Genomic DNA, 14,221 nt, shown 5'->3' with positions numbered 1-14,221 from the left:
AAAAAGCTTAAGTATAGAATGACTACAGAGATAAAATCTAAAGATCTTTAACCACAAAGAGCTGTAATAATGATGAGCCTCTGTCCCACAACACTTTATGGTCAACAAATATCAAACACAAGAGAAAGAAATAGATCAATGACAAGGAGGTTGAATTGCAATTTGTGTCCATCCACAGCTGCGCAAGTCTCCTGCTTTGTTTTTTTTCCCCTCAAAGTCCAAAACAGTGCAGAAAGCCTGCACTAAGCTAAACACAAGGGGATTTTATAGAACAGGAATTAGTGGACTGGCAATGTAAAGGATGATGTGTACAAAGTGACAGGCAAAAATATTGCTCAGTATGATTTTACATTTCTTGCTTGTAAGAGAACAGTGAAATGATTTGTTTGAAATTTCTTCTAGTATTTGGTAGATAGGGCCTGTTATTACCTCACATTTAATTCTCTCTGGGGCAGAAAAAACCCTGTACAATATGCTCAAAATACCACATAGTAGATCATGAAATTCAGTCCAAGGCCTGGATTTAAACAGCTTGGAATTTTGGGATGCTTCAACCTTAATTCCAGCTTAGTGAATGAAACCACATGAATTCCTAACTTTAAGAGATATTGGATCCAAAATTGGTCCCAGATCCAATAAAAGACTCACATAACTAAAGCCAAAATGCAGATCTTGTCTTTCAGTTTCCCAGATCTTTAGAGTTGTTCCTCAAATCTCATCCAGAGCTGTCCCTGCATTGTCTTCATAGAGCAGAGTTCATCCCTAAATCTGTTTTGATGTGTAGAAATGAGGACTGCCCGTCCCTGCTCAGGGTGAGGGGGACAATCCCTGGGACAATCTTAGAGCACATTTTACAAAACTAGATCTCTTTCAGGATTGCAGGGCTATGCCCAGGTATTTTCTGAAATAGTGGCAGCAACTATTAAATAATTGCTGAATTATTTTGAATTGTTGAATTATTACATTATTATATTAATTATTAAATACATCTATTACATGATGCTTGCCTCTGCACCAGTGAAATGCACCCAGAAGACAGTGCAGCACTCTAGAGGGAAAGTCCTGTGACCAAAGACAGGAACGTCCACTTCTAAGGGATCAGTCCTTCTTCCAATCACAAAGCACTTCTATATTTTACATTTAGCAGCTTTGGATGAAATGGTATAAACCTGTAAAAGAATCACACTCTATAGTTTTTGCTTTTACACATCAAGACTGCAGAGAAATTTTTCACTCTTTATTATCTCACATCTACTTTTAAATCAGGGTTAGAAAGAAATAATTCTGAAGAAGGGTGACAAATGCAACTTCATAAGTGGTTTCTGCTCACATTTTAACTTATAATAATGCACAACAGTTGCAATGTTGTTAAATGGGCAACAAAATCCTATCATTTGGAAAAAAATGTCAGGTGGAAAGTACAGATTTCTGTCCTAGATACAGACCATTTGAACAAAAGCTATCACTCCTCTCAGACTTAGTCATACATCTAAACATATAACTCGTGTACCTTGGTCTGACTCTATTCATTTTGCTGAGATTACTCCAGAAGGAAGTTATGTCCAAACCTATTATGCAGTTTAGGGGTGTAAACAGGCTCAAAACAGAGAGGAAAATCCATGATCATCTATTCTGTTCTGTTCTGGTAAATACTGCAGTTGTACTTCAAGAGAAGACTAACTTGCTGGAAGTAATTGTTAAGGAAATGTCCCGATGTATTGTCCCTGTTCTCCTGCCTTACACTTCCATTGCTAGCTGCTGCTGTTGGAAATGGGCTACAGGGGAGCTCTGGGCAGTCCTTGCACTTCTCTCTGCAGCATATCTTCTTACTTTCTGTCTTCTTATCAGTCCTGTGATCCTCTCTAATCCTTAAGGACAAAGAGCACCCAACATACTCCCAGTTCCCCTCTGGGATAAGAAAGTTAATTAGTTCCTAGACCATTCTGAAGGCCAAAGCAGTTGCACTGCCAGTCCTGGGTTGTCAGAAGCACAGAAGACCAGCTGCCAGGATTTGTGCTTCCTCCAGGCACATTTTGGAGCTTGCTAGTTTATCTCTTTTCTTTAGTAGTTACTTGGAATTCATAAGACTTTCCAGCAATGGAGACATCACTTACCTACTTCACACATGTGAAAGCACTCACCCCTCAGTCTGTGCTAGTCACCACAAAATTCAGCAGTGGACTGGCCATTAAAAAAAAAAAAGTTTTCTAGTCATCAAAATAAAGTTTGTCTCTTCAGACAGTCCTAAAACCTTAATCACATCCCAGCTAGACAGAATGAAAGATAATAATAAAAACTGAAATCCTGGAGGAGAACTCAGGATTTCAGAATGCCCTATGGGTGGCTCCCACTGCCAGAGGGAGAGGACAAAATCCAGAAATCAGCAACCTGTGCCAAGAACACTAAGCAAGTAACATTTTGTTTAAAACTGAGAGCTGAAGCTGGCAAAAGGACTGCAGATGCTGTAAATGTCACTTGTGCATGAAAGACAGAGGCAGCCATTTAAGCTATTAGTACTCAAAACATTTAAGGATTTATAGATCAGATGTGCCTTAAAGAGGAGATGCAGCCTGGCAGGCAGTTAAGATCATGCAGTCCAGGTGGCATGTACTTTCTGCTTGGGAAATTCCCTTTCCTAAGCAGGCAGCTATGCCCTGCTCCAGCTGTAACTTCCAAACAGATTTCAGGTGCAACACACGCTGCAAGCCTCAGGTTAACAAAGAAGGTGATGACTGTAATGAAACCCAAAATAAATTGTCCCAGGCAACAATAAATATTCATCAAAGGCACTTGTGTCATCTTTGCTTGTGTGTGCACCCAGAAAATGATAGAGACGTAACAAAACTTGAGGAGCAAACATCAATTGCCCCTAATTCAGACAAGCTGAAATGTCATATACAGTTTCTTCTACTTGATTTTTCCCTTCCATAATAATTTTTTTACATCTGTCTGAGCCAGAACACCCAGGAGCCAGCTCCCATTTGTGAACCAATACACTACAGCTATTTGATAACTTCTTCAGGTGCATCAGAGGAGAACCAGATACACAGTCACTGATCCTACACCTTCCACCCCAGAAGTCCCATGCACGAGCAGAGATGGAGGGTTGGTGTCTGCCTGTGGGGGAACGATTGCCAGACACTGGCCTACTGAGAATGCAGAGAAGGAAGGTGCAGAAGTACATAACTGTGGTGCCTGATAGTCTGTGCATGACTCAAGTCTACTAGCAACGTAAACCTTTCTCTTGCCTTATGCAGGAGGTGTTGCTTCTGAAGATTAGCTGGCTCATCCTCTTAGTGGACTTGACTCCCTCCATCCCCTAGAGAAACACCTTCTTGTTGCAGACCTATAGGTCAAATTCCATTTACAAATCCCACGAGAATTCTTCACACTCAGGATTTAATCCTTCCTCTCATCTCTAGCACTAGGTCTGAACAAAGATGGATCAACAGATGGCTAATTTAGATGGGCTGCACTGCAAAATTTATAGCCTAGTTTTTTCCTATTGTGTTCATTTATTTGACTGAAAGTCAGATTAAAACTGAGGTACGATGTGAAAAACCAAGAATTGATAAACCTTTCTGGATTGGGTCAAGTGCAGCTCAGTCTGACATGTGCCTGTTCCTGTTTTTGTGGCAGGATAGCTGGACTCCAGACACCAACATGACTGAACGCTTTGATTGCCACTACTGTAAAGAGTCTCTATTTGGTAAGAAGTACATCCTGAAGGAGGACAGCCCCTACTGTGTGAAATGTTATGAAAATCTTTATTCCAACACCTGTGAGGAATGCAAAAAACCTATTGGTGCTGACTGCAAGGTATGTCGGATTTCTGTCTTGTTAGAGAAATCTTGACAGAGCAGCCTGGATACGGAGCTCTGAGATCTAGAAGGATCCAGCCTAACAGCTACACAGGGTTTTCTTTTGATGGGAGAGCATGTTTTCTGGACCCCTGTATTTTTTTTGTATCTTTCACTTGGCAAACCCTTCTTTACCCAGGATGGTAATAGAAATGCACTCCCGCAAGCACAGAATGATCCAATGCTCTGAAGTAAAAAATTCTCTTTAATTCTTTGTGTGAGCCTTTCCTCAGGGCCAGCTGGGATCTGAAAGGGTGATAGAAGCTGGTTGTGCCTACTTTTGGGTCAGAGGGAACTAAGCCACTGCTGGCTTTGCAGTGACCACACTTCTGTGGTCATCAAGAGACACACACTCAAGGTGTTAACTTGGAGGTCACAGAAATCCAGCTAATGCTGACTCAAGCAATAAATCAGATAGACGTAGAAAAAGTAGCCTTTTAAACACAGAATTATGATAGTGGAGTCTAATTAAAGAATGGGATGGACAGAGCAGAGGCCTTGCTTGCTTGAGTTACACACTGCTACAGCACATGGAAACACCTGCCTGGTACAGGTTAGTTGTGACCACCTTTATTTCTTTTAAATTAATTAAAACAATTGGAGTTCATGCCAGTTTAAACCTGCCTGAATGAGGACAGAGGAGCCATCCAGTGAAGTATCTGTTACACAGCTACTAACAGACTTCATCTGATATGCATCCTCCTCACATAAAATAGGCCTGTTCCAAGTTGGGCAAGACTTTCACTGACAGAGCAAGAAAGATTGCAGTAGACCTGCAATTTGTATTGCATGGCCATAGGATTCTTCACTGACCCAAAGAGATCTGATTTTTGATTTTCCACTGCTGATCCATACCTCTACAAAGATGAACTAATTCCCATTAGTGATACTACCACCCAATCACTAGTTCAGAGATACAAAAATATATGCTTACTCAGATTGGAAAAAATAAATGTCTCATACCTTCCAAATTGATCTACAACACCCTACTGGCAAATCATTAGGAAAGTCCCTTTCAGAAGCCTTAAAAAGGTAAAAATTTTTCACCACCAAGACAGGGAACTGGCAATAATCTGTAAGAAGGTATAAAATTGCCAGCTTTCCTACAGCTCATAAATATTCAGGTTAGAGATGAGATACAGCTGGCCTGGCCTGACCTGAAAAAGCAAAATATTCCTGCCCTGTTCCAGAATGTGCTTTTGTTTTAAGGTCCCTTTCTAATCCCCTGAGAAGATATTTCCATGTGTTGATAGTCAAGAATTTAAGAACTTGGACCGGCTTCAACAAATCTTGGTCAAAGTATTCAGGAATTAATCAGGCTGAACTTTTCAACCCAGATTTATGTATTTAGGGAGTGTGAGTGTTATCCGATATACTGCTTTTCTTTAGTTTTAAGTGAAGCACACTCTAATAACAGGTAGAAAAAAAGAAAAAGCCCCAATTGTCAGCAATCTAAGAATATTTTATCTATGTAAAAACCAGAACTATATGTGGAAAGCACAACTAAGAGATAGTAGATAAGGATTTCTTAAAGAGCTATAAAGCGTGCCAGAAATAAACGTCCTTTTTTTTTGTTTCTGTGACTGCTGTTTGTGCCTGTCCATACTTTATGCTGTAGCTTTTGAAGCTGTTGAGCAATTTTAGCAAATTCTGATAGATGGATAAAAGTTGAAACTTAAATTCCTACAAGTTTTCTGAAAAAAAGCCCGTGTTTGGGTAGAAAAAGAGATCCTATGAATGTTCTCACTGAGAAGAAAACTAAAGTAGTTTTTCAATGACAGTAATAGACACTAGAGAACACATTTGAGAGAGCCCTTACAAGTGCCTCAGCCACAAGATAAGTTTCAGATGAAGTGTGTGCACTGTGACTGAGCATAATTCAGCCATGAAACAGTCACAAAAAATCAGGCTTCTCCTCATTAAACTGTATGAATATATAATTATATAAATACATGAGAAATACCCATACACACACATATATGTATGCGTTTTTACATAAATCTTTTTACACATAGCATTTACTTTTTCACCTGAACAAAGAAGATAAATTGTACTATGTTTGGGAATGAAACCAATGTGTTTACTGCATGTACGAAATGGACTCAAATTTGTTTGTATGCTTGACATAACCTAAAACCATAAAATTTGGAATAAAAAAAATATAATGGACATGACAGTGTCATGAGAAAAGGTCGCATCCAGGCCTCTGGATCTGGCAGCAGTGTCCACACTTACATCCATATTACAACCTGGAAAGTCCCACAAAGTTCTCAAATCAAATTTTCCTTCACAAGTCCCTTCTTGGCCACCATTATTTCTTTTCACTAAGAAAAGCTGCACTGGGAACCAGATGCTCTTAATTTCCTTCTTTCCCACCCTCCCAATTACAATCAAACCTCCTATAACTGACAGGGTTGCACCAAAGTGAAACCACAGGTACTGAGAATCACAGACTCACAGAATTTTTAGGTTGGAAGAGACTTTTAAGATCATCGAGTCCAACCCATGTTCCAAGACCTCAACTAGATCATGGCACCAAGTGCCACATCCAGTCTTTTTTTAAACACATCCAGGGATGGTGACTCCACCACCTCCCTGGGCAGATGATTCCAGTATTTGACCACTCTTTCTGTGAAAAACTTCCTCCTTAATTCTAGCCTGTATCTCCCTTGGCGCAGCTTGGGACTGAAGAGGACGCTTGTAATACTCGAATTCTGACAGCACTGGACTCTGAGAGGATTACATTGATGCTGGATTTTCACTTTGTGTATTACCTATAGCAGAGAGAGCCCACAAGACAACAATTCTGCAGAGAAACTTACCTTGAATTCAAGTCAGGGGAGAAATTTCCTCACTATCTTTCTATGTTTTAAGGTAGTTTATGGGTAACTGTGAACTTAACTGAGTAATAACTACTTTGTTCCTTATTTTAAAAGAAGAAGCCTTGCCACCAGAAAATACCAGAATGACAACATATGTCTGAATGACACCTTTGGACATAAGCCATTTCAGTAACTGTAAACACTTTTAGCTGATGCTTACAGAACTTTCACAGACAAATTAAAAGCTTCATATACTGACTGGTAGGAGGCACCAGCAGGCAGTATGAAAATACAATGCCATTTCTCTCACACCTATTACAAATAATCCGTATGCCAATGGGTTATGGGAGAAATTTACTTTTCTAGAAAAAAATTGACATTTTATTGGCTGAATTCCTGGTGAATGCTCACCACACCTACAGTTTCATGCTTATTTCTGGAAATCCATACATCTTTCACCCATTTGCTTAACTGCTGAAGGGTTACTTTTGATTTACTTTGGCTTTTTTAATACTTTCCTTGCAGATCCTATGGTATGGAAACCATTGCAAGTACAGGAAATACCTACAGTAATCCTGTGTTTAATGCAGTCCACAAGTTGGCCTTGGCAGGCAGAAGGGGGTGAAAACTCTCTCTGTGAAATGTGCAAATTAAATTATGAGTGGATTGTGAGATATAGCTACTGTGTCAGCACACAGGCCAAAAATGGCTCAAAAGGGTCATTCTCACACATAAACTAAACAAAAAATAAAACCTCCAGTAATGAAGATCAGGAAATAGAAAAAATTAATTATTTTTCTTGTTTTTAATATTTAAACCCTGTCCCAACATGCAACTTTTTTTCAACTCATTATTGAATCGCTGGCTAGTTTTTGTAAAGTGAAATGGTAAAAGAAGTGGATACCTTAATATCTTCTCATGCATGTAAGGGGCTGAATACAGCAGAATATCACTTGTTTTTTTACCTTTTCTCAACATACTTTTATAGGTATGTGCCAGTCTAACGTACTTAAGTGTTTCGCTACAGGGTATGTGCAGCGAAAATCTGCGCAGCGTTTAGTTGGTGTAGCCCATTTCCTACATCCAGCCTTCTGAAAAGACCATTGTGGTAAAAAAAAAGCCATGAACAACATACACAGTTACTGTTCTGGTAATAAGCTCTCTGATCTCCTTCTTCCTACTGGGTCCCTGTTGAAACCCAGAGAAGTTGAAACCCTCTTGCTCAAGAGAAATGATACTGCATAATGGCTTCAGTTTGCTCGGACTTAAAAAGCCTGAGGAGAAGAAAATATAAATGCAGGGTATGAGGAGCCCAAGCTTAACCCAGTTAACTGGTAACCCTAGTCTAACAGGGTCTTCTGGGTTTTTTTTAAAAACCACACTTTTCTAAGTCATGTGCAGTCCCACCCTGGAGGCCAAATAAACCATGCTGGAGCAAAATTGTACAGAGCGGTGGAGAAGCTGTAAAACTTGATCTTGCCGATGTTAACAGTTACCTTGCCCAAGTTTTCTTTGTGGGTGTTATAATGAAAATAAGTGAAAATACAACAGGAATTCATTCTATATCACTTGTACCTTCTGCTGGAACAGATTTATTTGGGTTACAATCAGCTAGCATAAACTAGAATTCACATGCCTAGACTAAATCTGATGTTCTTTCAGCTTAACAGAGGAGCAACCTGACATTCAGAAAGCTTTAAGTCAGTTTTTGCACATGCTTTTCCAGTGTAGAATTTGCTCCAGATCAATACATCCACAGCTTATGAACAAGTCAAAGGCTCCAGTAATATACAACATGCTGAAATATACCAAACCTCCTTTTCAGTGACCTAAGAACACTCATGCTTGTAAAATATTGCTATCATAACTGACACAGGGATCAAATCTTTGATGCCTGATCTTTGTCTTCATTACTCCTCTTCTAAAAGGCATGCACCATCTTCAGGGTATCATTTCACTGATAAAATAAGCATACATCACCACATGAATTTTGGATATTAAAAAATAGCTTGCTGAAAGTTGCAGAAACAGGAAATGACAGGTAAGTGAGGAAAAATAATTGAATACATAATGTTACAAGAGAAAGAAGATCAGATCTGTTGTTCTACTTTCTAAAAATAAAATTTCAGTTATTTTGTAAAGCACTGTATATTGTATTTTTCTGTTGAAAATATAATATGAGACCAAATTTAGGCAATTAGACTTCTCCCAAAGAGATGAAAAAAATGTAAGTAACTTCCAAAGAAGATTGGTTTGCATTTGCTATTAGAAAAAAATAAAATATTACAGTCAGAAATTTGGGTTGTTTCAAAAGGATTTAGCTGAAATGAATAGATGAGCTGAATAAACAACTGTCTGAAAGCTGTGAAACGGAAGTCTTAGGTATTCTACCACAGAGTGCAATCTCAGAGATGAAAGACACATTGGGTATCAATCGTTACTCACAATGATTCAAAAAAATTAGGTGAGTGGCACAGATGTCCAAACAGAAATGTTTAATTGCATAGTCAAATTCTGAGAGAAATTCCTGAAGTTTAACAAGCTACCACATATCAGCTGAATTTGATGAAACAATTTCAATGTTTCCAGCAAGCTGTTTATGAGATCAAGGCTCCCAAAGACAAAATGTTACTTTAGATTAACCTAAATCTGTGATATCTTGCTCTGGCCTAAGATTTCACATTTTGAGTTACCTGTGACTGTACTGACTGACATAGTACAGCTTATGCCAGATCAGGTATGAACCCTTTGTGATGCTTCACACAACTACAAAACTGGAATTCTTTATTCTACCACTCACTCTTTTCCTTCAGTTGCCCTGATTAGTTTAGTGCCTGCAATAAATACACAGTAAATCTTGAGCTAGAGCCTGAGAACTTATTTCAGCTGAACTTTTATACTCCCTATTCATGAGAATTCTAGCCTTTCATACTCCCAACCCAAACCAGAGCCTCTATATTTTGGGGTAGACACCATTTCTTGTTATCATCCAAGCTCTATTTTGTTTGAAGTCCAAAGACATTGTTCAAGTGTTACATTTACAAGCCACCTTAATTCAAATTTTAAAAAGCACAATCCACTGTTTTAGGTCACAATTTTGAGAAGGACTGTTTCTTTTAAATAATAAAAGCAACCACTGCGAAGAGTATTTTAAATACTAACGTGCCCACACTAATCCCTTGGCCAGTACTCTGGATCACAGGGTGCAGGTACAATATGGTCTTGTATCTTTCAGTACAATCCACATCTGAAATATAGGTAAACCAAAACACAAGCATCCGTAAAAATTTGTTATAGTGGAAAAAACCCAAAAGAGATCAGACTCATTCCACTCTTGGTGTAAATCTGTCAAAAAAAAAAAAAAAACAAAAAAAAAACCAAAAAAAAAAAAAACCCAAACAAACAAACAAACAAACAAAAACAAACACCAGAATACAATTGGGAAAAACTATTTCTGTTCAGGAGTAAATATCTATAAAATGAGCTAGAACTCAGCAATAGATAAGGCAAATAGGGGAAGTCTATCATACCTATCAGGTTAACAAGTTCTAATCCAACTCAAAAGTGGGGCTTTATTCTCAAAAAAAAAATCTAAGTGAAATTAGCTGCTCCTCTGTCACAAACAAAAAGGGTTACCTTGAACTGAAAAAGGGTTGATATTTGTCATAAGCTGCTCTTGGTTATCACAGCAAAATAAGTTCACCTTTGTCAGAACATTTTGTTTTCCTCAAAGCAGCCCCAGCTCCTGGCTGGAGTTCAGATTTGGGTGTGTTTGCATTCTCTGAGCTTCCAGTTGTGCAAATTATTCATTCCACTTACTCTGTGGTTTTGGATTTCTACAGGATCTGTCTTATAAGGACCGCCACTGGCATGAAACCTGCTTCCACTGCTTCCAGTGCAAGAATTCCTTGGTGGATAAACCTTTTGCTGCAAAAGAGGAACATCTACTTTGTACTGACTGCTACTCCAATGAATACTCTTCCAAATGTAATGAGTGCAAGAAGACAATTATGCCAGGTTAGGATGCTCACTTTTTGGACTAAATATCAAGCCCAAACTCAGCAATATTTGTGAGAAATGTATCTCCTTGACTCTCTCTACCAGGTCATGCTGAACTATGTGAAAAACTGGTAATGGTGAATCCTAGTCCACTTCCATGATCAGAACATGTAATGTCCATAATGGTTCATGGAAGAACTTTCATTCACATGAAAATTTTGTCCAATTACTCAAAATTTAGCTTCTCTCAGACAGATGAAAAACTGGTCAAAGTGACTCTGAGGTCTTTCTTGAGCACAAAGTTATGAAGGGACGGCAAAGAGCTATTTTTTTCTTAACATGAGACATGAGTTTATAGTAATAGATTGCTAAAACCTGGTCTTCTTACAACAATACTATAGCACTCTGTGATGATTTGAGGGCTTTGATGTTGAAGTGCTATCAGTGCAGAAATAAAATATTAAAAAGGCAATTTGAAGTTTCCTTGTATAGACTCCATAATGATTACTAGCTACTTTGTCAGCTGGTTCTGACATTGGTCATCTCAGATAAAAAGAGGAAACCACAACATTTTGCTACTAGGGTGTAAAAATGAAGGCTTGATGATGAAGTAGAACAACAATATTTAAAAGCAGATGATCCTATCTATTCTGAGTTTAAACATCTCCTATTATTCCATGTGCACCCACTTTGTTGACGCAGAAATAAAAACTGACATGCGTGGGAACAACCAGTGCAGTTTTAAAGCTGGAACTACATGACACAGGAATTCACATCTAGAAAATGTGAACTACATTCACATCCCAGAAAGCTAGTTGTATCCTGGGCTGCATCCAAAGAAGCATGGGCAGCAGGGACGTGATTCTGCCCCTTAACTTTGCTGTTGAGAGATCCCACCTGGAGTGCTGCATCCTGCTCTGGGAATCCCAACATAAGAAGAACATGGAGCTGTTGGAGGAAGTCCAGAGGAGGGCCACAAAGAGGGCTGAAACACTTTGCTTATAAAGACAAGCTGAGAGAGTTGGGATTGTTCAGCCTGGAGAAGGCTCTGGGGAAACCTGTTTGCAGCCTTTCAGTGCTGAAAGGGGACCTGTAACAAAGATGGGGACTAAGGTTTCAGCAGGGCCTGTTGCAATAGAACAAAGTGTAACTTTTTTAAAGTAAAAGAGGGTTGATTTAGATTAGTGTAAGGAATAAGTTTTCTACAATAAGGGGGTAAGATAAAACACTGAAACAGGTTGCCCAGAGAGGTGGTAGATTCCCCATGACTGGAAAAAATCAAGGTCAGTTTGGGTGGGGTTCCGAGCAACCTGATCAAGTTGAAGATGTCCCTGCTTACTGCAAGGGCCTTAGACTAGATGATTTTTAAAGATTCCTTTCAACCAAAACTGTTCTATGAATCTATGATTCTATAATTTTATGTGTATATTTTTAGTACTGCTCATCAGATTCATTGCCATTATCAGTGATTTAATGAATGGATCTCTTTTTGTCTATTATGCCAGCTATACATTGCTATGTAGTAATGGAGGCTGGATTCAGTGACACAGAGTCCCTGCTTCTCTCATAACCCAGAAGAGAAGAAATTAATTTTTGTAAGCTTTGCAACTACCCACTGGTCTCTAGCTGCTTACCCAAGATAGCTGAGATGTCACCACACTGGAAGAGCAGTACACTCACCATGTTTTTCCTGCTTGCACAGCACACTGTGGTAGTACAGGAGCTACAGCAGAGGAGTATGGTCATCAGTGAAAGCATAATTTATTTTGAAAAACCAGCAAGTGATTGGATACCTTTTGTGGAGACTGTTAGTGCTAAACTTACCCTTTGCTTTTAGCCACTAAATGCAAAATGTAGATCACAGAGTCACAGAATGACTAGGTTGGAAGAGACCTTCAAGATCATCGAGTCCAACCCTTACCCTAACACCTCAACTAAACCATGGCACCAAGTGCCACATCCAGTCTTCTTTTAAACACATCTAGGGATGGTGACTCCACCACCTTCCTGGACAGGCAATTCCAGTACTTTATCACTCTTTCTAGGTGATATCAGGAAAAAAAACTTTTTCCTAATATCCAACCTATTTTTCCCTTGGTGTAGCTTAAGGCTGTGCCCTCTTGTTGTGTCAGCTGCTGCCTGGAGAAAGAGACTAACCTCCACCTAACTACAACCATCTTTCAGAAAGTTGTAGAGAGTGATAAGGTCACCTCTGAGTCTCCTTTTCTCCAGGCTAAATAACCCCAGCTCCCTCAGCCGTTCCTCACAGCGCTTGTGTTCCAAGCCCCTCACCAGCCTCGTTGCCTCCTCTGGACGTGCTCAAGTGTCTCAACGTCCTTCCCAAACTGAGGGGCCCAGAACTGGACACAGCACTCAAGGTGTGGCTTCACCAGTGCCCAGTACAGGGGAAGGATGACCTCCCTGCTCCTGCTGGCCGCGCTCCTCCTGATCCAGGCCAGGATGCCGTTGGCCTTCTTGGCCACCAGGGCACACTGCTGGCTCCTGTTCAGCCGGCTGTCACCAGTACCCCCAGGTCCCTTTCTGCCTGGGCACTGTCCAGCCACAGTGTCCCCAGCCTATAACAGTGCAGGGGGTTATTATGGCCAAAATGCAGGACTCAGTGCTTGATTTAAATGTCATCCTGTTGGAATCTGCCCATCCATCCAACTGTTCCAGGTCTCTCTGCAGAGCCCTCCTACCTTCCAACAGATGGACACACACTCCCAGCTTAGTGTTGTCTGAAAACTTACCAATGAAAGACTCAATCCCCTCATGCATGTCATCAATGAAGACATGTAACAGAGCTGGCCCCAGCACAGACCCCTGAGGGACACCACTGGTGACTGGCCCCCAGCTGGATGCAGCACCATTCACCACTCTCTGGGCCCAGCCATCCAGCCAGTTCTAAACCAGCAAAGAGCGCTCCTGTCCAAGCTGTGGAAACTTTACCATGAGGTGCCCATTTAAGTGATTACAAGCTTGTTCTTTCAGTCCTTCTGCAAACCCAACTCACACTGGCTTCAGTCTGACAGCTAACAAAACAGGGCTCTTCCCGCTTTGAATTTCAATGACAATACCATCCCAAAGAGAGCACAGCTGCAAATGTAAAAATAAATTTCTAGACTATTTAAAAAATTATCCACATCTTCTTTTTCCAGAATATTATTCTTTCAAGGACTGATTTATTTGCTCCTTGACATAATATATAGGAAATTACCAGCATTGAGAGGGCATATTTTTTAGAAGGTGTCTGTTAATAAAATGGAACAAAAATATTCAAGAATGTAAGATTAAGAAAGAAAGACAATTAACAGTTCACTTACTACTAATGCAAGTCAATTAAAAAAAATAAACAAAAAACCAACAAACCACCAAATAAATCCTGAAGTATGCCTCTCAGCAGAATTTAATGAGATCATAAAAGAAGAAAAATATGCAACTAGTAAACAAAGATGAATTAATGCATGAGAAGGGAAAAAATGGTAAAACTTCACCCTGCAGTAATAGGGGTGGAGAGAATTGGCATCAAAGGCATTAGTG

At 39.7% G+C, this 14,221-nt stretch overlaps 1 protein-coding gene across 8 annotated transcripts in view; it reads left to right on the top strand.

Annotated features, from left to right (window-relative positions):
* FHL2 (four and a half LIM domains 2) overlaps positions 1-14,221 on the top strand; it is a 55,405-nt gene that overhangs the window by 37,400 nt on the left and 3,784 nt on the right. For 4 of the 8 annotated variants that reach the window (XM_038137519.1, XM_038137509.1, XM_038137498.1 and 1 more), the window contains exons 2-3: positions 3,640-3,819; positions 10,525-10,699. In XM_038137519.1, coding sequence (XP_037993447.1) covers positions 3,664-3,819; positions 10,525-10,699 — 331 coding nt within the window. In that variant the 5' untranslated portion in view covers positions 3,640-3,663. Of the gene's footprint in view, positions 1-3,639; positions 3,820-10,524; positions 10,700-14,221 lie in introns of those variants that run through there. The other 4 variants (XM_038137545.1, XM_038137528.1, XM_038137537.1 and 1 more) reach the window with 2 other exon arrangements.

The sequence above is a fragment of the Motacilla alba genome, chromosome 1 (genome assembly GCF_015832195.1).
Source record: "Motacilla alba alba isolate MOTALB_02 chromosome 1, Motacilla_alba_V1.0_pri, whole genome shotgun sequence".
Lineage (NCBI taxonomy): Eukaryota > Metazoa > Chordata > Aves > Passeriformes > Motacillidae > Motacilla > Motacilla alba.
Note: the sequence above shows the minus strand (reverse complement) of the source record. Positions and strands in the feature narration are given on the sequence as shown.